Source organism: Podarcis gaigeae (genome assembly GCF_964106915.1).
Source record: "Podarcis gaigeae genome assembly, chromosome: 4".
NCBI classification, from domain to species: domain Eukaryota; kingdom Metazoa; phylum Chordata; class Lepidosauria; order Squamata; family Lacertidae; genus Podarcis; species Podarcis gaigeae.
The window spans coordinates 27,662,425-27,688,413 of NC_139677.1; the positions used below are offsets into that span (position 1 = coordinate 27,662,425).

General features: G+C 42.8%; 1 protein-coding gene across 2 annotated transcripts in view; it reads right to left on the reverse strand.

Moving 5' to 3' along the window:
* Positions 1-366: 366 nt before the first annotated feature.
* The window catches only part of NALF1 (NALCN channel auxiliary factor 1), a 328,481-nt gene continuing 302,858 nt past the window's right edge, over positions 367-25,989 (reverse strand). The window contains exons 2-3 of one of the 2 annotated variants that reach the window (XM_083735333.1): positions 17,445-17,616; positions 367-5,641 (exon numbers count right to left, since the gene is read on the reverse strand). In XM_083735333.1, the coding sequence (XP_083591459.1) occupies positions 5,349-5,641; positions 17,445-17,616 (465 nt within the window). In that variant the 3' untranslated portion in view covers positions 367-5,348. The remainder of the gene's footprint in view (positions 5,642-17,444; positions 17,617-25,989) is intronic. The other variant, XM_083735334.1, reaches the window with a different exon arrangement.

Sequence of the window (25,989 nt, forward strand, 5' to 3'; positions counted from 1 at the left end):
CTACAGTAAATAAAGAGGCATAATTATCTGGAGCAACTGTAAGGAGTGGTTATCACAGCTTGATTGAAATTTTACCTCAGAGAGAGAGTCAGAACTGGACCTGTCGCCTCCTTGGTAGGTCTGCAACTCAGGAAAGAAGGAAATCTTCAGCCTACTCCAAATTTAATTGTTAATATTTTATTTTTTGAATTTGATATTTAAGGCCTGTGTGCTCTGAGGGGAAAGGCAGAAAAGTAGCCTAGTTGAGAGAATTTGTGTGGAGGCCATTGATGGCTTGGGAGAACTGTTGGGTCAGCCCTTGCCAGTAGCCAAGGGAAACCCTGTGTGCCCTGAGCAGAAAAATGAAGAGAAGCCCAGACAAGGAAATTCATTTCATCAACTCATGGAGAGGCCACTAATGGCCTAAGACAACTCAGCTTTGCAACATTTTATTTTAAAAATACATTTTAAACTATAACCCAGCCAGTAGGCCTTGCATTTTTAATGTTCTCCCGTATCACAAATTGCATCTAAAAGCCCCATCGGTTTGATACATGCCAGTTGTGTGTTCCTGTTCAAAGACCTCTTTGGTTCAAGGAACTTTGGGTGGTGGCCTGCAATTGCAGCATTGCCTGGGTAGCACAGTTGGTTAGAGAGTGGTACTGATAACACCATGGTTGCAGGTTCGATCCCTGCATGTGAAAGCTGCATCTTTCTGCATTGCAGCCGGTTGAACTACACGATCCTGAGGCTCCCTTCCCAATTCTGTGATTTCTGTGAAATCCTTGAAGGCATGTTCCGCTTTGATGGAACTGTCTGGCACTTTAATGTATATGCAGGATAATGCAACCGATGTATACTAGGACATATACTGGGGCTGTAGCTCACTACTAACTGCTTTGCATGCAAGAAGGTCCCAGTTTCCATTCTCAGCATCTCAAGAGATGGCCGGGAATGTCCCTTGCCTGAAAGGCTGGAGAGCTGCTTCTGCCAGTCAGTGTCAACAGAACTGAACTAGATGGGCCGGTGGTCAGACTCGGTAGTTTACCCTACATGCTTTACACAATCAAGGATCCAGGCGTTGTTATCTCAAAAGTTCTTAGCAACCTTTGAAATAGGCAAAGAACTTCACTGGGTTTTGCCCCCACTGTCTTTCTCTACTTTTATTCCATCCCATGGAAAGTGATGTCGAGAGCTCCTAATTCTGATCGTGTTCCCCCTGCCTTCATTTCACTCCCTTGACTGGATGTAGTGAAAAGCAAACAGTACCAGGAACCAGAAAGGACTCTGTTTTGTCCTCTTGCTATTCTCAAACTACTGCATTGGACGATATCACACAATATAGCCAGTTACACTTGCTACCTCCTCTGTGTTCTTGTACTGGACAGCTCCTGTTACCTTTTGGTGGTTCTATGCTTTTAGGAAACTATGCATGGCGATACTTTTTTGGAAACTTTTCAGCCCAGTTCCATTATCCCGCAGAGTCTTTTGAAGTTGACGGTGCACTTGTGGGTCTCAACCTTTATTCCACTTTTCGTTGGTGTGCGGAAGGACAGCCTTCAATAGCTATTATTTGCAAAAAAAAAAGTATTCTATCTCTTTAATGAAAGGAAAAGTCAATATAATGTATTCTCAAATGTAAATGCAATAAGGAATTAACATATAGCTCTGGTTGTGATCTATGACATTTGGCTTTGCAGTATTCATATATTGCACCAACTCTGGAATTTTCCCTGTTTCAGAAAAAAAATAAAATGATAAAACACATTGCGGTGGAGGGGGGAGGGCAGGGAAGTCTGGTCTATATGACTCTGAAATAGATACCTCTCTTTTTCTGCTTTTAAAAACACATGAACATCATTTATCCTGAAGCCGGTTCTTCATCATGTATGTCCAAGTCATACAGCACAAGGAGAAATGGAACAAGATGGCGGTTACAGTGGCAAGATGCAAATTTATTCGGGCAAAAGTAATAGGTGCACAATATCAAGCATGCTCAGGTTTGTGCCAAGAAAACTGTTTACGGATGAGGAATGGATGGGATGAGCTTTTTGCATCATACATGATTAACGGTTCTCTGAACTTCCATTAGGAAATCTATGTGTGATTTCCTAGCTGCCACCAAGAAATGATACAGACCACACTGCTGGAGCAGAAATACCCTGGCTCAAATGATAACGTAACATCACAGCAGCAGTGTACCCGGGAACGTGATATTCCTTAAAAATAAAAAAATAAAAATGAAGGAAATAGACTGAAAAGTGGGGGGGGGGGGGAATAGTGATAGAGAATTCACAGACCATGTTGACTGCAGGCACCTATTTGGAGTGTTTCATTACGTCTTTAATTAAAATGGTTTGTGCTTCCTTTTTCATTTTATTCATTGTTTAGCTCTCTCTCCTTTTTTTTAAGCATGTGAATAACGTTGCCACTGTTTTTCTTCAGCTCTCTCTATTTCTCTCCCTCCTGGTGTCATCGCTTGAAGCCAGGGAGCGTTAGAGCTGTGTTTTTCCTCTCCCCTTGAAAGCACATTTTAAAAAGGGAAAAGGGGGAAAAAAGGAAGAGAAGTAAAGGGAAGGGAAGGGAAGGAAGAAGAAGAAACGTTCCTTTCTGGTATTCTCTGCAGTTAGGTCAGCAGGAAGCAAAATAGGGTCCCATTGACAAGAACCAGCACTTCTTCATTAAATGCCACTTTAAATGTGGGACGAAGAGAACTCGCTACTGTATTGGGGCAGTGCAAAAAAATAAATAAAAATAAAAATAGAACGAATGAGTGTCTTAGTCCATGGGTGAACCAAAATGATAATGCAATGAATGTCACAGAAATGGATGTTGTTGAATGGCCTTTGCACAGCAGAGGTAGATCAAGGTTTATAACAAACTGTTTACTGACCATTTACGATTAAGATCAAGAGAAGAGGTCAGTTGAACAAGAGCTCACCTATGTGCTTTCTTAGTCGCGCGACTCTAGCAAACTCCCTAAAGTACTGCAGCCCAGCCCCCTTATTGCTGCATTACTTTTTTTTTCGCAACAGACCAAAATGCTCTTTGAAATTTACATTCCGCTATCGGTTAAAGCTTTCTCTCCCCACCCCCCCACCCCACCCCTAAATTTTCAAAGTATTTCCACAGTAGAGTTATGAGTATAATTCATATGAGATGTGCTCTTCCGGGGTGGGGGTGGGAAAATAAAAGCACCATTTTTAAATGCCAAGTAGAATACCTGTGTGTGCACATGCGCAGTAAGGAGGGGAGAAGGGTAAGGAAAGAAACTGAAGCTGAATAATTCTGCATTTTACGTGCTTTTTTTGTATTTGCACAGGTCATTTTAAGATCCTCATTCTCAGTTCATAGCAAAACACTATCAAAACAAGAAGTCTTGCAAAATAGTTGAGCTTATACATCTTAAACAAATGCATTATTTTAACCTGCTAAAGCAGTAGGGATTTTTTTTGATTTTTTTTTGTATATATCTATATATATTTTTTGCAGAACTTCACAAACCATAAAACATGAATAAAAATGCATTATCAACACCGCAGTGATGAACAGAAACGTTTTCTTGAAAGGGCCAGGGAAGGATGGGGTTTTTCATAGCTAGAAAGTAGATAATTGGTTTGCTAAGAGAATATTTCCTATCTTTTTTCCTTCATCTCTCAGCTACACAGCAAACAGCTCTAAAGTGCACTTTCCAAGTGTAGTTAGAGAACAGGAAGGAATGAAAAGTTTTTTTTAAAACAGCCCTTATTAACTTTTCCTTCCATTTATTCTAGTGTAAACTCTAAAAAGCCTTTTTAAAAAGCAAGTTCTTATACACTCAGCAGGTGATATGATTCTACAAAGAAAGAAATGGGGGGGAAAGACAACTGGATTATTCTTTCTCCCTGCCCCACTTTGACTACTCAGCCCAACGTGTTAAATTTTATTGCACACTCATGGAAATGGTTTATCTATTATGATTTTTTTAAAAAAAACACCATTATGTTTTCTTTTTCAGCTGTGCTAATGTTTAGTTCTGCCTTCGCCCCCCCCCAATGTCCTCGTCTGCCTTTAGTTTCAAGGGGAATTTCATTAACATGCCATACTTAAGAGACTGCGGACAGTTTCATACACTGGGTTGCTGCAGGAAACACACGCCTTATACCAATGTTCCCACAACAAATGTGTGATGTGGACGAAACACAACTGCGTCTTTGAACACCAGTATACAGGCATCTGGGAACCCTGGTTGGGGGTCAGAGATTTCCAAGAAATGTTGCTATTTAAACTAGGTTGGGTGTGTACTCATGTGTGATGTCCACACACATGTGTTTTCTGGGGGAATTTGTGGAGAGATAATCAGAAACTGGTAAAGGGGAACAGGAAAGTCTTTGTTTTTTGCTGAACCTCTTTGCTCCTATAGATTATACTGACACGTGCTGCTCGCATGACTGCGGCGGAATTAAGAAACCGCAATTCACAATGAATGCCAAACTTCTACCGCCACTGTGAAGGCCTCTCTCATCTAGTCATCTTTGCTGAGCTCTAAACAAGGTTTTGCATGCACTGTCTTCCGTCCCAGGCTGCTCCTGTTCAACTGACCAGTGAGAAAGGACTGGACTTCTTTGAAAATGGGAATTGGAGCAACAGTTTGTTATAGGTTTTGTTACGTTACAATTTCACTGTCCGATTCCACCTTAGAAGGAGAGCACTTCTCTTTTGCCTCCCCATCTCCTCACTTTGGGTTCCAGTCAGGTGACTTGTGCAACATGGGCAAAGGCTCATCTGAATCGTGCGCCCATTCATTGTGATTACACAGACGGAAAAGCAAGCGGGCATTTTCGGCTTTGGGGCACTGGAGAGGAGAAGGAGAAGCATTTTTTTTTGTGGGGGAGTAGGGCCGTTTAGGGGGCAAGGTTACTGTTGTTTTTTCTAAAAATAAAAAATTAATCCATTAGTTAGTTATGCCATGGAACCACAGCAGTTCTTTCCTCTAATAGAAACTGACAAGACATAAAAGACAGAACTATTGGATGAACACACACAATGACTAGAAATAGATAAGACAGTGAAAAGACTTAGTTTAGCTCTGAGAAACTGTCCAAAAAATAAAATCCTGTATTAACAAGTGCAAAAACAAAAGAAAGAAACTCCAAACATTAAAACACAGTGTATAAAATGGTGTGAGAAATTTAAGTCACCAGACAGCCTTTTAGTCAATAAAAAGCTGTATTTGATGTGTCCTTGTTTGGATTGTGGCCCTTCTGCTGAGTTTTACCCAGAAGGCCTTTGGAGGATTGAATGGAGGGCAAAAGGACCCAGTCTCTTGTGTTTGACTGCAGTACATGTGGGCCTGCTGTAGGCCCATAGGAGAAGATGGATTGGATCTTTTATTCCTCATTGGTTGAATTATCTTCCAAAGTTGTTATGCCGCCAAAGCCCAGTTCAGTTGAGTTCTGTGCTGCTGAGACTGTTAGTACTGTATGTAAGAGAATTAGTACGAGAACACACAGTTTAAGTCTGCTGTTACACAGTCTTGATGCTGATGAAACTGTGAGTGATGTCCGGTGACACATCGAGTCACTTGTTTTTATAGTCCCTTTGGATTGGTTATCTGATAATAGTCCCCATCTGACATCACAGCATTCTGGTTCTGCATTGGTTGGATAGTTGTCATAGAGCCCTGCAGGGAGGGGAAAACAACAGTAAGTGAATTCTGGTGACTATTTCACACTATATTCAACTAGAAGGCTTATTGTAGTGTTACTTGATACGTATTATTGTATAGCTATTATTGTGTTGCATTGCTTTTCTGGTGCTGCAAACCATGCTATAATTTTCTTTATAATCAAATGGTTCACGACACAGTCTATGTGGAAATGCGTCAGACAAAGTCAAGTTAGTAGGAATAAAAATAATAATAAAACAATAGATTCCACCCACTCCATCCTCCTTAAACAAACTTTTGATTCTGTAGCTGCTTCATGTACTGACTATTATTAGTGCTGCTCCTTGTATTTATGCTTTTTGCTGCATAATTTGTGTTCGAATGATTGGATCACTGTTGCTTTTACAAGAGGAAAATGAAATAAGTTTTGGTCTTGATATTATTCAGAAGATCTCTTCACCTGCCACACCTATCCATTCATGATTACTTTTGTCAGGTATAGATAGCTACATAGAAAAGTGTTGCATGTACTGACAAATTTGTGCATGTGAGTTTTTAAAATAGGCTTGGGACTGATGCACATCTTATTTTCCTAACTGCCTTAAAGGAGGCTTCATGGCTGATTGCAAGAGCCTTCATGGTGGCAGATGATAGATGATAGATATTGCAGAAACTAAAGACAGAATCACAGAATTATAGTGTTCCATTGGGAACTTTTCTGTGTAGTCTTGGGGCTCATCCATGCTCCTCTTTCTCCCATGATTTCTGGTAATTTTTTCTTACGCTCTGCCCCTTTTGCAGGAAAAGGTGTAGTTTACTGCTGAATTGAAACAAACATCAACCAGGTTTTCTGAGTAGTGGCATTTGTTCTGATTCAGCAACAAACCATGCGTTTTTCTGGGGAAAGCTGCAGGAGAAAACAAAAACCCCTAGAAATCCGGGGACAAACAGAAGAAATCAGAGGACAGGGGGAAGTGTGGATGAGCCTTAAGCCTTTTTTTTCCTTCTCGGTTTTGGCAGTTCCTCCCCACCCCCATTATATTTTATTCGGCTTCAACATTGTTAACATATACAATCAAAACCCAGTTTCATCTTCTGTCTTATTTTTGTTGACTTCCTACCCCATTTTCCATGGAGTTGCTTTCCCCCTTTGGTTGCACCCTATCTTCTATCTATTGAACCATAACCACGATATTGTAATCTAATTGCTTCTGTTGCTCAAATCCTGCTCACGAGTTCATCATACCATAATATTTCTTTAAGTAATCCGAAAATGCATAAATTATTCCATAAGACACTCATTATTAGGTTCTGTTAATTTTGCCAGTTCTGCATAGTCCATTATCTTACTTATCCATTCTTCTTTGGTGGGAACTTCTTCTTCCTTCCTTTCTCTGCATAAAGAATCCTAGCTGCTGTTGTTACATACATAAACAGCTTTAACAATTTCTTTGGGTTTTCTACCCTAACAGAAATACTTCAGGCTTTTTTCTCCCCCCCCCCCTTTTTGGTATACTCATTCTGAACATACTTTTTTATCTCATCATGTATCATTTCCCAAAATACCCTCGCTTTCATGCAAGACCACCACTTCTTTTTGGCAGTTTGAACCCACTGGTGATGTAGCTTCCAATTCACAATATGTTCTTTTATGAGTAAACGAGTTCGCAGACGATTCACCCCACGCCTGGGAGTATTAAGGTAAAGGGACCCCCGACCATTAGGTCCAGTCGTGGCCGACTCTGGGGTTGTGGCACTCATCTCGCTTTATTGGCCGAGGGAGCCGGCGTACAGCTTCTGGGTCATGTGGCCAGCATGACTAAGCCGCTTGTGGCAAACCAGAGCAGTGCACAGAAACGCTGTTTACCTTCCCACTGGAGCGGTACCTATTTATCTACCTGCACTGGCATGCTTTCAAACTGCTAGGTTGACAGGAGCAGGGACCAAGCAACGGGAGCTCAACCCATCGCAGGGATTCGAACTGCCAACCTTCTGATTGCAAGTCCTAGGCTCTGTGGTTTAACCCACAGCACCACCCGCGTCCCTCTAGGAGTATTAAGAAGCTGCTAATAAGTTACTGATTCAGTCGGAACTATTCACAGTTGAACCTTCTATACCACTTTACGTTACGTATGATTCTGAGCATACCAGCATGGAGGAAGAGGTTTTAATGAAATAAATGGGGCTGATTTTCAAGCAAACGTGCTGAGGATTTAGGTGTACTTATTGCTCAAAAGCCGCTTGAGGAAGTACACTGTTACACTTAATTCACTCCAGTGAACGAAAACAGCTGAAGCGCCAGAATGTTAGCCTTAGGGCCATGTAGTTGTCACCATCTGTTTATAAGTTACTAAAAGTTCCTTTTCTTGTTCATTCCACTTACCTTTACTTCCTGCAGATAGGCAACAATAAGCTGGGGGGAAGAGTCCAAACATTTATGTAAAGCTACCTTCTATTTATTTTTTAAAATTACTGTTACATAATTTAGAGTTGGAGTAGGCAATGAGGCCAAGCAGGATCTACTGGAAAATCTCTGGGTAATTTGCAGTGGATCAGCAAAAGTTTCTGATTCCCAGTGGTTAGGACATTACATTGTGCGGGCGTTACTTTATAGACAGCTTATTGGTGGAAGTAGCTATTCAACAGGAAAATGAGAAGTAGACTTTTGCATAAAATCATTGTAAGATCTATTCACTTCTGGTACCGAGAGCAAATTCCTAGACTCAAAATGTGGTATGAAGTACAGTGGTAACTCAGGTCACATACGCTTCAGGTTACAGACTCCGCTAACCCAGAAATATTACCTCGGGTTAAGAATTTTACTTCAGGATGAGAACAGAAATCGTGCAGCAGTGGCGCAGCGGCAGTGGGAGGCCCATTAGCTAAAGTGGTGCTTCAGGTTAAGAACAGTTTCAGGTTAAGAACGAACCTCCGGAACGAATTAAGTACTTAACCTGAGGTACCACTGTACACTGATATATAATTCTAACCATATGTCTTTGGCACCTGACACTAGTTGGGAGATACAGTGGTGCCTCGCAAGACGAAATTAATTCGTTCCGCAAGTCTTTTCGTCTTGCGAGTTTTTCGTCTTGCGAAGCACGGTTTCCCATAGGAATGCATTGAAAATCAATCAATGCGTTCCTATGGAAACCGCCTTCAGACCAGGTCCGGGGACAGTCTGTCCCCCGACCTCTTCTGAAGGCCGGCGGGGGGGGGGGCGAAAGTCTTTGCTTCCCCCCGCCTGCCTTCCCGGGACAGCGAAGACTTCTCCGCTGTCCCGGGGCGATCTTAAAATGCTGGCAGGCGGCAGCGAAGGCTTCGCTGCAGTCCCCCAGCATTTTAAAAGCTCCCGGGACAGCGGAGACTTCTCCACTGTCCCGGGGCGATTTTAAAATGCTGGCGGGCGGCAGCGAAGCCTTCGCTGCCGCCCGCCAGCATTTTAAAAACCCCGGGACAGTGGAGGACTTCTCCGCTGTCCGGGGCGATCTTAAAATGCTGGCGGGCCCCCGGGAAGGCAGGTCCTGGACCTCTTCTGAAGGCCGGCGGGGGGCAAAAGTCTTTGTCCCCCCTGCCTGCCTTCCCGGGGGCTTTTAAATCGCCCCGGGACAGCGGAGAATTCATCCGCTGTCCCGGGGCGATTTTAAAATGCTCCCGGAAGGCAGGCGGGGGGGAGCAAAGACTTTTGCCCCCCGCCCGCCTTCAGAAGAGGTCCAGAGGGCTCTCCAAGCTGCGGATAGCAGCCTAGGCGGGAACTCTTCTGAAGGCTGGCGGGGGAGAAGGGATTTTCTTCCTACCGCCAGCCTTCAGAACAGCCTTCTGAATGTTGGCGGTGGGGAGGAAAACCTTCCTCCCACCGCAAGTCTTCAAGACAGGTCCGGGAACAGAGGAGAAGCGCTGCACACCTTCCCCTCTGTTCCCAGACCTGTCCTGAAGGCTTGCGGTGGGAGGAGGGCTTTCCTCCCCACCGCCAACATTCAGAATGCTGTTCTGAATGTTGGCGGTGGGGAGGAAAAACACATCTCAGGTGGATGCCATTGCTATTACAGCGCAGACACTTCAGGTTACAGACACTTCAGGTTAAAGACTCCACTAACCCAGAAATAGTACCTCAGGTTAAGAACTTTGCTTCAGGATGAGAAAAGAAATCATGCAGCGGCAGCGGGAGGCCCCATTAGCTAAAGTGGTACCTCAGGTTAAGAACAGTTTCAGGTTAAGAACGGACCTCCAGAACGAAATTAAGTTCTTAACCCGAGGTACCACTGTATTTGCACTTTGATGTGCTTTCGAACTGCTAGGTTGGCAGGAGCAGGGACCGAGCAATGGGAGCTCACCCCGTCGCAGGGATTCGAACCGCCGACTTTCCGATCGGCAAGCCCAAGGCTCAGTGGTTTAGACCACAGTGCCACCTGCATCCCTATTGCTTATTACCCCATCCCATATAACAAAAAGCTGGAAGTCGTTCAGTTGGCAGAGTTGCAATTCATTTGATTTAATTTAACTTGCTGCTGTCAGTTCTCGCCTTGATAGTTGACTGGAGAGGCAATTTTTTTAAAAGGCAATATTCAATAAATAGTTTCCAATTTATCATAAAGCTGTCATATTGCTTTTATATCAGCATAACCTCATGGCTTTCCTCCCAAATAATGCTAAGAGTTGTAGGCCCTCTACCATCCCCCCAAAGAGCCCCTATAGTTTTCAAAGTTTCCTGGAGAGAAAAATGACTATTAAACCAGTTAAGTTGTTAGTGTAGCTTGTACCCTCTGAATATTTCACAGTATCTATTGAATATGGGTTGAAATGTTTATTGGTCTCCACTAGGTGTCCCCAGTTACCTATCAAACATTACAAAAAATATAGCAGTGGTAAGCCATGCATAGTTCACAGAATTTGAAACACAACAATTAAATATCAATAGCACTTTGCTACAGCATTTGTGCAGTGTCGTACTCCCTGGCTGTAAAAAAAAAACTTTGAGACTGCAATCTATTGGCTCAAATTCCAGGAGATGAGTTTAATGTTAAAAGCCAAGAAATCTTTAATAAAAATACATTAAAAGCCTTACATGGACCACAATTATCAAAATGTTTGATAAATATGTGCCATTATTGCTGTTGTTTTTATTCATTTTCATCTTTAAACTGTTTAGCATGGTTGCACTGAGACATATCTTTGTTTTATATTAGAGCATATGACATTCAACAGTTACATAAAATTAAAATAACAATAAATACTCAGATAAATGTTTATGAATATATGTTGTATCAAAGTGTAAATACCAAAGGGAGCAAGCGAGGCAGAGGTAACTGCAAAGCGTTTGAGGCAGGTTGCAATTAATTTATCTTATGTAGACAGCCCTGGTTCCTTACATGGCAAGTGTGCAAGAAATGAGGCTTTTTACCCACGTAAGAAATTTTGCTACATATTCCTCTTGAAAGCTTAGCTAACTGGTCAATTGAACTGCACTTTTAGGGAGATGGTGCGTACGCTCCCAGACAACTTCAGCTTCCTCCATATACCAAAACATCAACAATACACAGTAACAATTTTGGTATATTGTACTTGGCCACAACAGAGACTGAAAAGTTCCCTGTGGGAAATCAGCAGAGGGAATCTTTAGCAGAATTGATGTTTTGGAAAAGGAAGTGTCTGGTTTGAATGCCATAATTGGTACACAGGTTGTGTTAGTGGAGACAGGAATTCTGACTATAGCCCCACAGACAGGACCTACTAAGCTGAAGTTGGCAAAGGTTTGAAGGTATATCAAGACGGGGATAGGTCTGAGCTCTCTCTAGCTACTGAATCTGATAGATGTCATTTAATTGTCCCTATCAGGATTTGAATTCAACCCAGAGACCTGTTTTTACACCAATATGAACTCAGGAGATGGACCAAATTCTTTTAGAAAGTGGTTCCCAGATGTTCTACCGGTGGTCCTTCAAAGGTGGCCAGTGAAGAAACCCACCAGAATAATGAAAACAGAATCTGAACTGCAAGCAGGAATTCAAGCCTTCTTCTTCCCTGTATGTAGGAAATGGTTTACATTGCAAATATCTGTCTAATTGTGATTAGAGAGGCAGTATTGAACTAACCTTTCAGGAGCCATATGTACGGGATAAATTTTGGTCTCTAATTCATGATTGCTGATTGGAGAGCTGTTAATCGAATTAAAATGTTGTTCAAATAACAGCCCCACCCCCATTGCAAGTTAGATATTGGTTCCATGTAATTATTAGAAAAGGGAACTGCAGTCTGGAAAAGGCAACTTGAGAAGAAGGAGCTAGAAATTCTTGAGCCATAGCTCCTGTCTTTGTCACCTATCTTAATAAAATCCAGAATGGACAAGAGAGGAATATTCATTATATTGGCCTGAACGTAGGTATTGGATGAAATATGCCTAGGTTAGAGGCCCAAAATTCCTAGTCTGTTAGCAGTCTATTTTTTAGAAATCAAAATGGTCTTAACATACTTTCCTGGAATCGGGCATGTTGGGTGCATAATAATTTTTTTTGTTTGCTCCAGCAATATGATATAATATGTTTGCAAGAGACTTGGTCTCATGCACAGAATACTCCTCTGCCTTACAGGGTTATAACTATAGTTACAGATAGGTAGCCGTGTTGGTCTGCCATAGTCAAAACAAAAAAAAAAATTCCTTCCAGTAGCACCTTAAAGACCAACTAAGTCAGTTCTTGGTATGAGCTTTCGTGTGCATGCACACTTCTTCAGATACCAACTGGGTTATAACTATTTTAGCCAGGCAGCTGTTAGCAAATCCTAAAGGGCCTAAGAAGTGGGAGCTTGGATACCTTTATATTATTTGATTCGGCAGGAGATTTTTTGATAGCAGATTTTGGAATTCAAAGTAATTACAGTTTGCCAGCACAAATAAAAACTGAATTAGGAACCCTGTTTTAGTGTATAAACAACTACCTTCCCCCTACGGTCACTGACCACCAAGATTTGGTCAGATTTAGCATCCCTACTGGGGCAGATCAGCCATAAATTCTCCACAGCATTTATACTTCTTTGCAGGGATTTCAATGTCCAAATTGTTGCAACTTCACAGTGCCTCTTGCTACTTTTAGGCCTAGGCTATTTTACGAGCCTCTCATTGCTCTTTGGATGAGAATTATAACACACCAGGCCTGAAATTGTTGGCATTTGTATTCTAGCATAATTTATATATCCTTCATAGGAGTCCTGTAGACATTTCTGTGAATAGGTGTGTCAGTCTAAACCTCTTCTATGGTTTATGGCATAAGTAAGAAGGTTAATAATAATAATAATTTATTTATACCCTGCCCATCTGGCTGGGTTTCTCCAGCCACTCTGGGCGGCTTCCAACAGAATATTAAAACACAATAGTCTATTAAACATTAAAAGCTTCCCTAAACAGGGCTGCCTTCAGATGTCTTCTAAAAGTCTAGTAGTAGTTTTTCTCTTTGACATCTGGTGGGAGGGCGTTCCACAGGGCGGGTACCACTACCGAGAAGGCCCTCTGCCTGGTTCCCTGTAACTTTGCTTCTCACAGTGAGGGAACCGCCAGAAGACCCTCGGCACTCTAAGGCACTGGACCTCAGGTTGACATGAGATTCTTCATAATGAACCTTGCTTGACCTTGGTACAAGCCTGATCCCAGCCTTGTCTCCTGAAAGACATTCAGGCATACCCCGAGAGTTCTCCATACCTTGGATAAGGGTCAACACATGCAAATTTACCGTAGTTGCCAAGTACAGTCCATTCAACTCCTGAATGGGAGCCATTAAGGAATTTGAAGGGAAAGCTCATATCTCCTTTTTTTAAATAAAAAAGTGATGTCTAAGTGGTCACTCTACATGCGTATCCCCCCCCCCACAGAGTTCAAGGCACCAACAAAATACTTGAAGGGAGAGCAGGCTAACTCATGACACTTGTTGCCCTGTTAAGCAGAGAAGGGGGAGAAAGATGCAGTTCCAAAAACAGCCTCCTCTTTACTTCAAAAACGGAGAGATTTCTTCTCTCCCAGGAACCAGAGTGATCAGAGGCCTGTTAAATAAGCCCTACATTTTTTCCCCCTCCTGTTTCAGACCTGCAGGCAAGAAGAGGAGAAAGCAGCTGAAGACCAGCCAACCAGAACTGCAGGCTGCCACTTCAGACTCTTTCATGCATAAGATGTGCAAAACATTGCCACCTGGAGAGCGTGACAACTGAAAAATACGAGGGGTCAACTGCAATCTGTGTATTGTTATGTGTTTATGGCATGAGCCCTCTGGTACTATTTTCAGAGAAACTCTTTTATTATTGAATGGTGATTTGCTGCTCCTGTTGATAACACGTAAATATTAAATTGAACGGAGAGATCACAAGGTTGGGAGCACATGCTGTCTATGTAAGGCCATTTCTGCTCACCTCACTGCTTATGGAGTGGGAACTTCTCTGTAGAGTCCATGTTTGAAAATGGAATAAAAGCACATCCATAAATGTTCATGGGACAATTTACTCAGTGCACAGAACTAGTGATTTGGTCAGAATTATAAATGCTGCTGATGTACAGTCACACATGGTCTGAAAAACCAAGTGTGGGGAGAGTGCTGTTCCTGGTGCCTTATATCTGCTCTCTACCTGAGGCTGTTTTTGAAGACCACCTTGCAACTGGTAGCTATCAGGCTAGATGGGATCATAGGTCTTTAAAAGCACAATACAGCCTGCCATGAGTTACTGAGGTAGTGCTGGCATACAAAAAGCTTAAAAGGCTTAGGGCCCAAGTGTCTCTCCTAAATACCTAATGCCCCCTTGCTTTGAGGCTGGCAGGAGAGGCCCTCCTGACCAGCATGGTCTGTGGTATGGTGACTTGAGACAGGGCTTCTTCTGTGGTGGCACCTCAGCTGTGGAATAATAATAATTTCTTATTTATACCCCACCCATCTGGCTGGGTTTCCCCAGCCACTCTGGGCAGCTCCCAACAGAATATTAAAAACACAATAAAGCATCAAGCATTAAAAACTTCCCTAAACAAGGTTGCCTTCAGATGTCTTCTAAAAGTCAGATAGTTGTTTATTTCCTTGACATCTGATGGCAGGGTGTTCCACAGGGCGGGCTACTGAGAAGGCCCTCTGCCTGGTTCCCTGTAACCTCACTTCTCACAGTGAGGGAACCGCCAGAAGGCCCTTGGAGCTGGACCTCAGTGCCCGGGCTGAACGATGGGGGTGGAGACGCTCCTTCAGGTATACTGGGCCAAGACCGAATGCACATCTTGGGGAAGAGCAGTTGCCATGAATTTTCAAACACGTCAATTGAAGACATGCCTGTTCACAGGTCTTTCAGGAGGTAAAATTTCATTGAATCTAACAGTGTAATTATTGTTCTTGTTGTGCTATGCTGATGTTTTGTTCTTGTAGTTTTTAGATTTTTAACAATTGTATGGCTGTATTTTTACTATGGTATCTCAGGCACCTCAGCCTTCTTTGCAGACAGAGCAACCACCTGGGATAGCAGATCTCTGTGTGGGTCTTCCTCCTACCACTTTGGGATAAGTAGTCCTTGTACATACCAGGTCCTTCTGCTATGTCAGACTTTGCAGATTTCTCTGGGCTTGGTATGGGCATATGAGACTCCCTAGTATATATATATGTATTAGCTGTGAATGTCTAAAAGTGAAGAATAACTTATTCTGCCCTGCATGTTCAACAGAATTAATTAGCCATGATATTGTATGCATATGTTACAGTTAATAGCAGTGTCAAAAGCAAGCATGATAAAAGGTTCCTGTTCAATAATTAATTATTCTCCCTGCAGTATAGCAAAACCTAGAATTTCTCCTCCTTTAATTATGTTACGGAGAAGATGTGACCAAAGTCCCTTTTTTTCCATCAGGAATTTGATGTGGTAGCTTAGTGAGTTATAGAAAGTATGCTGAGCTCAGTGTATGCATTCTACACACAGAAGGGGTGCAGTATAATTCCCATCACCCCTAGCTAACAGGACCAGTGGTCAGGGATGATGGGAATTGTAGTCCCAAACATCTGGAGGGCCGGAGTTTGCCTGTGCCTGGCCTAAAGGATCTACACTGGCTCTCAGTACAGTGGTACCTCAGGTTAAGAACTTAATTCGTTCTAGAGGTCCATTCTTAACCTGAAACAGTTCTTAACCTGAGGTACCACTTTAGCTAATGGGGCCTCCCGCCACGCGATTTCTGTTCTCATCCTGAAGCAAAGTTCTTAACGCGAGGTACTATTTCTGGGTTAGCAGAGTCTGTAACCTGAAGCATCTGTAACCCGAGGTACATTTCTGAGCATTGTTCAAAGTGTTGGTGCTGACCTTTAAAGCCCTAAAGAGCCTTGGCTCTGTATACCTGAAGGAGCGTCTCCAGCCACATCGTTCAGCTTGGACACTGAGGTCCAGCTCCGAGGGCCTTCTGGCAGTTCCCTCACTGCAAGAAATGAAGTTACAGGGAACCAGGCAGAGGGCCTTCTTGGCAGTGGTGCCCTTCCATCAGATGTCAAAGAGATAAAGAGCTACACAACATTTAGAAGGCATCTGAAGGCAGCCCTGTAGCAGTTTTTAATGTTTGATGTTTTATTGCTTTTATATGTATTGGAAGCTGCTCAGAGTGGCTGGGACAACCCATCCAGATGGGTGGGATGTAAATAATAACATGATGATGATGCAGGACCATGAGGGCACTCTCCCCTTTTTCTCTTTCTAGCAACTGGCATTCAGAAACAGAACATAGTCATAAGGGGGAATAGTTACTGATTACTCACAACAGTGAAGTTGGGAGCTAAACAGGTCTTAGACAGGTGAACCATTTCACCATTTTTTCAGCTGACATGCTGCATGAGTGGCCAGCCTGATGTGCAGAATGCAAAGAAATGTGGTCCTTTGTAAAAAAATAAAATAATAAGTACCTACGGTGAGGTCATAGTGCATTACTGGCAATATTAGCCCAACAATCACCCAGGGGCACATAGACTGGAACTGCCAAGCTACAGTGGCAGGAAGTGGCATTGGGTTATGCAGTTCATGGGGGGGGGGGGATTAGGAGGGAGAAGGAACCCAAGAGCTCAACCAGCAGCATGAGAAGCTCTCTCCACACAGGCCCTGAAAGAGCAACTGTGGCTTTTGAGCAGGCAACATGAGCAGGAGGTGCACAGGAGCATTAAAATAAATTACCGTATTTTTTGCTCTATTATACTCACTTTTCCCCTCCTAAAAAGTAAGGGGAAATGTGTGTGTATCTTATGGAGCGAATGCAGGCTGTGCAGCTATCCCAGAAGCCAGAGCAGCAAGAGGGATTGCTGCTTTCACTGCGCAGCGATCCCTCTTGCTGTTCCGCCTTCTGAGATTCAGAATATTTTTTTTCATGTTTTCCTCCTACAAAAACTAGGTGCGTCTTGTGGTCTGGTGCGTCTTATAGAGCGAAAAATACGGTATACCCAATAGAAAGAGAACAAATAAGATTAGCCTGGCATGCACTTGTATCTGAGAACTGTAAGTCAAGAGAGAGAGGGGGGGGTGGGAAGTGGTAGCTGTTCAGACATAGGGTTCTGGGCTGGGCTGGGGTTTTGGGGAAGGGCTCTTGGTTAGAAAGGAGGAAGTGAGGAATTTCTGTACCACCTGATAGCAATGGAATAGCAGGGTGATGGGGAAACAGAAGCACAGACAAGGGCAGGTTGTGTAGTGATCCCCAGCCATGCCGACCCACGGGCATGTTGCTCTCAAGCTTCCTTTGCTTTACAACCTTTGAAAGCCTTTGGGAATGACTATACTTTGCCCTATCATACGGTGGTGTGTTCAGAGAGAGACGCCAAATAACGACAGCTGAAATCTGTCCTACCTGTACAGATGAAACTGGATAATCCTCCATAGATGACATCATCGTTGTCTGGTAATATAAATGGACACCTTGTCTGAACCTCCAAACAGTATTGCTTGCAAGGAATTGTGTTGTTGCAGTGAGACTGTGTGACTTCAAAATACTGGGAACAGAGCCAGGCTTTGTAGACAGTCTAAGGAAGAGGTGGGGGGGGGGGAGAGAGAGAAAGAAAAGAATCAGACATACAGATGAGCCAAAGCAACATCGCCAGGATTCACTATGTATACATTTGCACAGCACACAATTCTAAGAGACTCTCACTCAGGTAAATTGCATTACTTTCCTTCCAGTTCCAGAAAATGATTTTCTGAAATGCTTTCTATTTCTTTATCCAATCATTAATTCCATGAAATACATGCCTGGTTTGCATGTAATACCAAAACAGGCTTTAGCTTTAGGTGGACAAGCAAGCTGCAACAACAAACAGGCTCAGGATCACCTGCTTCCCTTTTCCATGCAGGTGGAAAAAAGACCTGTTTGGAGAATTGGCTTCACTTTGTTATTGTGCCTCAACAAGACAACCAAACTAAGTCCACTGCTGCTACATAGGTCCTTCAGGGAGATAGCACCCTACAATGCCCACAGGGCCCAAACCTTACTCTCTGCATGGCATTCAGTGCCAGTCCTACTCAGAGTAGTCCCATTGAAGTTAAGGAATATGACTTAACTTAGGCTCATTAATTTCAGTAGGTTTATTCTGAGTAGGACTAGGATTGAATCTAAGCTGCTGGGTGCTTCCAGATGAGGCTTCAATATTGCAATCACACCCAGTCTTCTCATTTTTAAAAAAGGAAAGCACTTGGAATCTCTGCCAGGACTTCCTCAGCACACTGTATTAACTCCCGCTTATCTAAAGTTTTAACCTCACATTAATATGCTAGGCATGGGACTGCCAATGAGATATTCCAGGACCCCAGAATGCAAGACGGTAGAGAGATGAGGAGCTGAGCACATCAGTGAGATGAAGGATTCCATTGCACTTGCATGGGGAAGTAGAGGGAGCAGCTGTGGTATTGGGCAGGGAGAGATGGCCCCTGGCATCTCTCTCATCAGGCCCAAATACCCCAGATCCAGAATGGGATCAGGGAGAAGAAAAAGGAAGTTTGTGTGCTTAATTCAGATTTAATATGCCAAAATATACTGGAACTGTGGTATGGTTGGTGGAGCTAATCTGGGAAATGAACGCACTGGAGAGTTAAGAGAAAGCATCAGCCATTTCCGAACAGCAGCAACACCTGGAGGAAGAGGAGAAACCTGCTTCCTTTTCAGCTACCTTGGTGCCGGCTGCCAGGCCCAGATTTTAAAGTGATTTCTGTCTGCCTGTACATTGCCTCCATTGAAAAGACCCCTTGGCAGAGTGAATCCACATCTGTTTGGCAAAGTTATATACTTGAACAATGGAAACAAAATACAAGAAAGAGCTTCCAGAAATGATACACCAATCAGTTTGCCTGCTGCACTTTCACCATGTAAAGTCAATCACAAATATTCACAGAAGGTGGTGCTGGTTCCCTGCAACTAAAGATCAAAACCCAGGTATAGCAGCTAAAAGCAATGTGCTACAGGATTCCTTTGATCACTTAGGTGTCATGCTATATAAATTTACTATTTCCATATTTTTTAATCACTTGAACATCTAAACTCTCGGGATGAAAGGACATACGTAGAAACAACTGGAAGGACCATTAATTTGGATTTCATAACCGTGAGCCCTCCACCCCAGATATTTCTGGTAACGTAGTTCAAGAGCATATTGATCTACTTTTTAAATAACATGCTTAGATGTAATACTTTTCTACCTGTAGCAGTTAATCTTTATATATGTTTTCATGAATAGCTTGGGCTTTGAGAACATCTCCTTTCATTTAATCCTATGACTGGGTTTTTTTTCTAGCCCAAACTCAAGTTCTGGCACCTTTCAGGGGAACGCCATTGCCATACATGGAAGGCATTCATGCTGAGTTCTGGGACATGCCCCCCCCCAAAAAAATAGCACTGCCAATGAGTACTTTCACTAAAGTTCACTATCCATATTTGAACAGCAGAGGCACGTCAACAGTCAGTCTCAGTAGCAACTGCAAATGTATCCATGACCAATCATATTTCACCAGACTATCACACCGACTCGCCAGATTCCATCCCACCTCTCTTTCTGGCTTTCTGAGTTGGGATCTTGCTCCACTCACTATTCACCATATTCTGTTGCCAGGATCTGCCCGTGATCTACGGTCATCCACCACAGTTTGCAGGGCTCTGCTCCTGCCCGTTAAGTTCCAACCCAGTGAACCCCCAGCATACTTGTTGGCATGTCTACATGCAAGACCTCTCTCCCTTGGCAGATAAGCAAATGCTGTGTGTACTATGAAGAAATCTACCAACCCAAGAAGCCCACAGATGAACTGCACCCTGAGCTTCTTCTGGAGCTAGAGAACCTCCATATTACCCCAGGAAACACAGTGGCATTACAAGGGCTTATTTTACTAAATCTAAAACAATATCCCAGAAGATCTTTCTTACAACGGGGCTGAGATTTTTCATTTGATTTTTTTATACATATGAACCTTAATGTCATAAGCTGCTTTGAGTTTATATGTATATTTAAAAAGTGAGAGGTAATTTTAAAAAATAAAAACAACACACTTTAAAAAACAACAACTGGGGATGAAGCCAATAGAAGGTATATTTTGTTTACTGGAGGGGGGTATTTATTTTTAGATGTTTTTAATCTGTTTCTTTAAACATCTCACCTGCCCAGAGCCCTTAAAAGAGGGCAGAATGCTCATTTAAATAAATGAATCCCAGAAAAATAACTGCCTCATACAATTTCTTAATATTATTATTCTTATCTAAGCTGTTGGATAATGGTCATTTAAGCATTTCTGAGAGGATTAGTAAGTACATTTTTTCCACTGGCAATTGTAAAAAGCAGTATAGACTAACTGATTATTTTTCCTTTTTCCTCTCTGTACCTAGCCTTCACAAAAAGCACAAGGAGAACTTAAGGGAGGAGGGAACTGGAAATTCAACAGCTGGGAGCTTGAAAAGGGGTAATTTCCTAGAGAACTTGGTTCAATTTAAACCCGTTTCATTTTATCTGTTCTGGTTTTAATTTGTGTCAGTAAAAGTTTAATTTCTGTAATTACCCACAAAGCTGTTATCTTCAGCTTATTTGCAATGGCAGCAGGTAGTGGCAAAGTTGCTAGGTGACCAGCTAAGAAAAGGGAAAAAAAATCTATTGCTAATCTGTGGTTTATGATTACCACTTGCAGTTGGATTTTTGTCATTGTACCTTGCAGGGAAAGATATTCCCATTACAAATGCAATATCAATTGCTTAAGGACAGCTTCCATGTTGTTGTTAGCTTAAACATGTTATTTACAGGCTAAAAAAATCAAGGTGAAACTATTGTATTGTTTTGTTTGGATAAGAGCTTTTTAAAAATTGTACTGGCTTTTGAAACAGCTAGCTATGAAACTAATAACCCTTGTGCTTGGCTGATCTTATCTCTTATGCATCTCCTGTTGGGAAAAATACAAATATTGAATAAATTATTGCTGTGAAAATCCGACTCCACAGTAGCAAATGAAAGGGGTTTGCTGATTCTCAAGGAGTTACCTAAGAGCAGCTAGGCATTGCTGATAACAGGAAAAGTGGCACCACCCACTCTAGAAGTCAATTGCTACCTTCCAACTAGCAGTAGAGGACCTGTTATGCTTCTGCTACTGAGACATCTTAGTGAAGAGTATTCTCCTCCTCAGTTCGATACATGGTGAACCGAGGTGGCATATTTTGAGGCAGCTAAGTGGATTTTCTCAGTGCACCATACACTGGTGATGGCATCAGCCTAAGAACAACAGCTTTCTGGAAAGCAAAGAAGCAGGGCATGAAAACAACAACTCTCCCTCCAAACCCATCATCTGCTAGTCAGAGGCATATTGTCTCATATACCTGGAGGCGTCTGTTTATCTATCAGGGCTGATAGAGCTACCATCCTTTTCCCATGCTATCTAAGCTTTACAGATGTTTTAGGAGAGGTGCCTTGGCTGACTGGCGAAGCACATCAGTTGCATGCCAGCGGTCCCAGAATAGCTGCCAATCAGAATAGGCAATAGTGTTCTAAACTTTACATGGTCTCATAAGAATGCAACAGTCTGCTCAATAAGGCCAGTGACCCAACCAGTCCAGCTTCTTCATCTCACAGTGGCCAACCAGATGCCTATGGAAAACCCAAAAGCACAACAGGTAGTGATTCCCAACAACCAGCAATCATACAGATACATACTGCCTCTGACATGGAGGTATCACATAGCTGTCATGGCTAATAGTGTTGACAGCCTTATATCCCATAAATTTGTCTAATCCTCTATTAGTGCCATCCAAATTGGTGGTCAACACTACTACTTGGGCTCAGATTTCATCATTTAACTATGCACTTTCTGATGACATAGTTTCTTTTGTCTGTCCTGAATATTTCAACATTCAGCTCATTTGGATGTCTCCAAGTTCTAATATTACAAGACAGGAAGAAATACTTCTCTATGCATAATTTTATACATCCCATAAGACAAACGCATAATCCACATGGCCGTAGGCTAGCAGCCATGACCTCATCTTGGGGCAATGTGTTCCATAAATTTATCGTGCATTGGAGTGTGGGAGGCGAAACTACCCAGATCCTGAGATCTGGAGTGCCTTTTCATTGGTGGCAAACCATTTGAGAATGCCCTTCACAGAGAAGCTTACTGTACCTAGTGTCTTTTTGTCAATACTATTTTCAGTATGTTTTCAAGCACCGTGGATCCATGTGCTCTTAATACACTGGATTCCAGATCTGCTGTGTACATTTAGCATTGTTGTGCATCTTTCTAGTTTTTTACTTGCTACCACTGACATTTTTAATGCTGCTTTTTAAAAAAAAACTGATCACTATTTAATAGTGATCAGACAAGGCACCCAAGGGACGTGGGTGGCGCTGTGGGTTAAACCACAGAGCCTAGGACTTGCCGATCAGAAGGTCGGCGGTTCGAATCCCCGCGACGGGGTGAGCTCCCGTTGCTCAGTCCCTGCTCCTGCCAACCTAGCAGTTCGAAAGCACGTCAAAGTGCAAGTAGATAAATAGGTACTGCTCTGGCAGGAAGGTAAACGGTGTTTCCGTGCGCTGCTCTGGTTTGCCAGAAGCGGCTTAGTCATGCTGGCCACAAGACCCGGAAGCTGTACGCCGGCTCCCTCGGCCAATAAAGCAAGATGAGTGCCGCAACCCCAGAGTCGGCCACGGCTGGACCTAATGGTCAGGGGTCTCTTTACCTTTACCTAGGCAAGGCACCCAGAAAACCCTGTTACTGGGAAACATACAAATACTGTAAGTTAAACCCTTTTGTTGGCCTGGAACCTCTTGCTAAGCATCTTTCTTGGGTGATCCCAAGATATTACACTGCAGCTGGCATTTTCAATGTTCTACCGTTTATAGCTGAGAGGAGAGGAGGACTGGAAAGTGATTCATTATAAAATAAAGACAATTTGTCCTATCGGTATAAAAATTGGCATGTTGAATTGGCCCAGGGAGACGTATGATTCTGTTCGAATTTCGGAAATATCTAATGGAAAATGGCTAAGTTATACCTGTTGCAAATATTTTGTTCAAGGTGCAGAGCTCCCACTGTTTGCAATTATTTTTACATCCACCTACAGGTACAGTTTTTAAAAGAACTTTGCAAGTTCTGAGTATGTGAAAAATCCACAGATATTTCAGGTTACATGCCTTTCACTGGCCTAGGGAAAATCCAAAGTATATTCCCAAAGTTATGAGCTTTCAGAGCTCCCATTTCAAATCAATAATCCAGTCCTCTCCCACACCTCTTAACACAGGAGACAGAAGTTTCCTAAATCTACAGCTATCTTTTATATCTTAAGAAATGGCACACTTTTCATATGAGGAAGCTTTCTTTTTCTAATTTGATGTTTCGTTACATATTATTATAAAATGTATCAAAATATCCAATAAGCACACACCATTATCAAAACAGAAATGAACCAAAAAGAGAAATCATTAACATTCAGGCTGTTACAAAAAAAAAAAAAAAATTAGAGCACCTTCCACATTAGAAGGAAAACAAAAACCCACACAATTATAGCTGATGTGACAACAATCTAAATATGTGATGGTTTTTAAACAAATGGCTCTTTACTTGAATCCTGAAGTGTGACACATGAGGACTGAACCAGAATTATCAGAAATATTTGAATCAGCCATAAGACTGCATCCTAGGCCAACCCCATGTAATGTTCTATAGGAGCTGGTATGGTTGATAGCAGATGGGAGACCCTATGGGAATCTAATGAGATTGATGAGGCTGCAGCCCTACAGACACTTAAAGGTAAAGGGACCCCTGACCATTAGGTCCAGTTGCAGATGACTCTGGGGTTGCAGTGCTCATCTCACTTTATTGGCCGAGGGAGCTGGCATACAGCTTCCGGGTCATGTGGCCAGCATGACTAAGCTTCTTCTGGCGAACCAGAGCCGTGCACGGAAATGCCGTTTACCTTCCCGCCGGAGCAATACCTATTTATCTACTTGCACTTTGACGTGCTTTCGAACTGCTAGGTTGGCAGGAGCAGGGACTGAGCAACGGGAGCTCACCCTGTCACAGGGATTCGAACTGCCAACCTTCTGATCGGCAAGCCCATGAGGCTCTGTGGTTTAGACCACAATGCCACTCGCGTCCCTTTACAGACACTTACCTAGGAGTAATTCCTATTGAGCTCAGTGGGGTTTACTTCAGAGTAGACATGTACAGTACATGTATGAGTTATTTGAATGACAGCAGAACCATACTGTAGTTTTTGAGAGTCCCAAGAGAGTCCTAAATGCTAGAATTCATAATTCTCCAGCTTCTAAATACTGTTTTAAGAAACAGTTGCCATGGGGAAATGCAAGCTGCACAGCACACAACACTCGTGTAAATGAAAAGGGGAACATAAGTTGAGCAGTTAATATGCATATCAACCAGCCACTGTGCATGTTCCTCAGGCATGGGGAATGTGTATAATTGCCCCATGAGAAGGAAACTGTGCATATTTGCTGGCCATAATATCTCAAGCAGGCCTTTGGTTATTGACTGCACTGTAGTTTACCCCTCACAGAACTACAGTTCCCAGCAACCCTTAACTGAGGGAAAGAACATGCTTTGAACGTGCCTTAAAGGTATAGGGTGTACACAGCCAAAATACCAACTTTGACACTGTACGAAAGCTAGATTTTTCCTCGATAATTACTGCATTTTGCAAAGGATATATGCATGCCTTTATTTTAGTTTCCTGTGTTTTCATTGTGCATTTGTAGTATGGGACGCAGGTGGCGTTGTGGGTGCCTAGGACTTGCTGATCATCAGGTCGGCGGTTCGAATCCCCACGGCGGGGTGCGCTCCCGTTGCTCGGGCCCAGTGCCTGCCAACCTAGCAGTTCGAAAGCACCCCCGGGTGCAAGTAGATAAATAGGGACCGCTTACTGGCGGGAAGGTAAATGGTGTTCCGCGTGCTACGCTGGCTTGCCAGATGCAGCTTGTCACGCTGGCCACGTGACCCGGAAGTGTCTCCGGACAGCGCTGGTCCCCGGCCTCTTAAGCGAGATGGGTGCACAACCCCAAAGTCGGACACGACTGGCCCATACGGGCAGGGGTACCTTTACCTTTACCTTTAGGAGCCTCAAAAGCTGGAAGTGGCCTGGGCCTCTGAAAGTGCCTACAAATACCTGAAGATGTTCAGTATTCTGGAACCTTTTAAATCACTTTTCCAACCTTAGTCTAAGAGTATGACTAAAGAAAGAGTCCTGGAGTATGCTATTATTTACCAATGATAAATTATTTACCAAGATGGAGCAGCATATTAATCAAACAAATAAACAACACTGGCTGTGTATGGTAATGAAACAATATTGAAGCCTCCGAGCTTATTATAAAGTGTAATTGAATATCCAACATTTATGCTACTCCTTCATTACACCAGCGTTTATTTTCTATGCGTCCCCCCCCAATATAAAATATGAGTTTGTGTGTGCGCAGTAATGTGCACACATTGTTTCTAAGCCCAAATAACACCACCTTCATTTGGTTTGCTATACAGTGGTACCTCTGGTTACATACGCTTCAGGTTACATACACTTCAGGTTACAGACTCCACTAACCCAGAAATAGTGCTTCAGGTTAATAACTTTGCTTCAGGATGAGAACAGAAATTGTGCTCCGGCGGCGCGGCGGCAGCAGGAGGCCCCATTAGCTAAAGTGGTGCTTCAGGTTAAGAACAGTTTCAGGTTAAGAACGGAACTCCGGAACGAATTAAGTACTTAACCCGAGGTACCATTGTAATGTTTTTATGGTATCTATTTTCAACTCTTTATTTTCCAGCGGTCCCAAATAGCAAAAGCTAAGCTATTCAGAAGAAGGGCAGGATAGACAGCTATTGGGTGCAGCTGCGCTTTGGTTACTATTGGCTGCAACAGCTTGCAGTTGCAA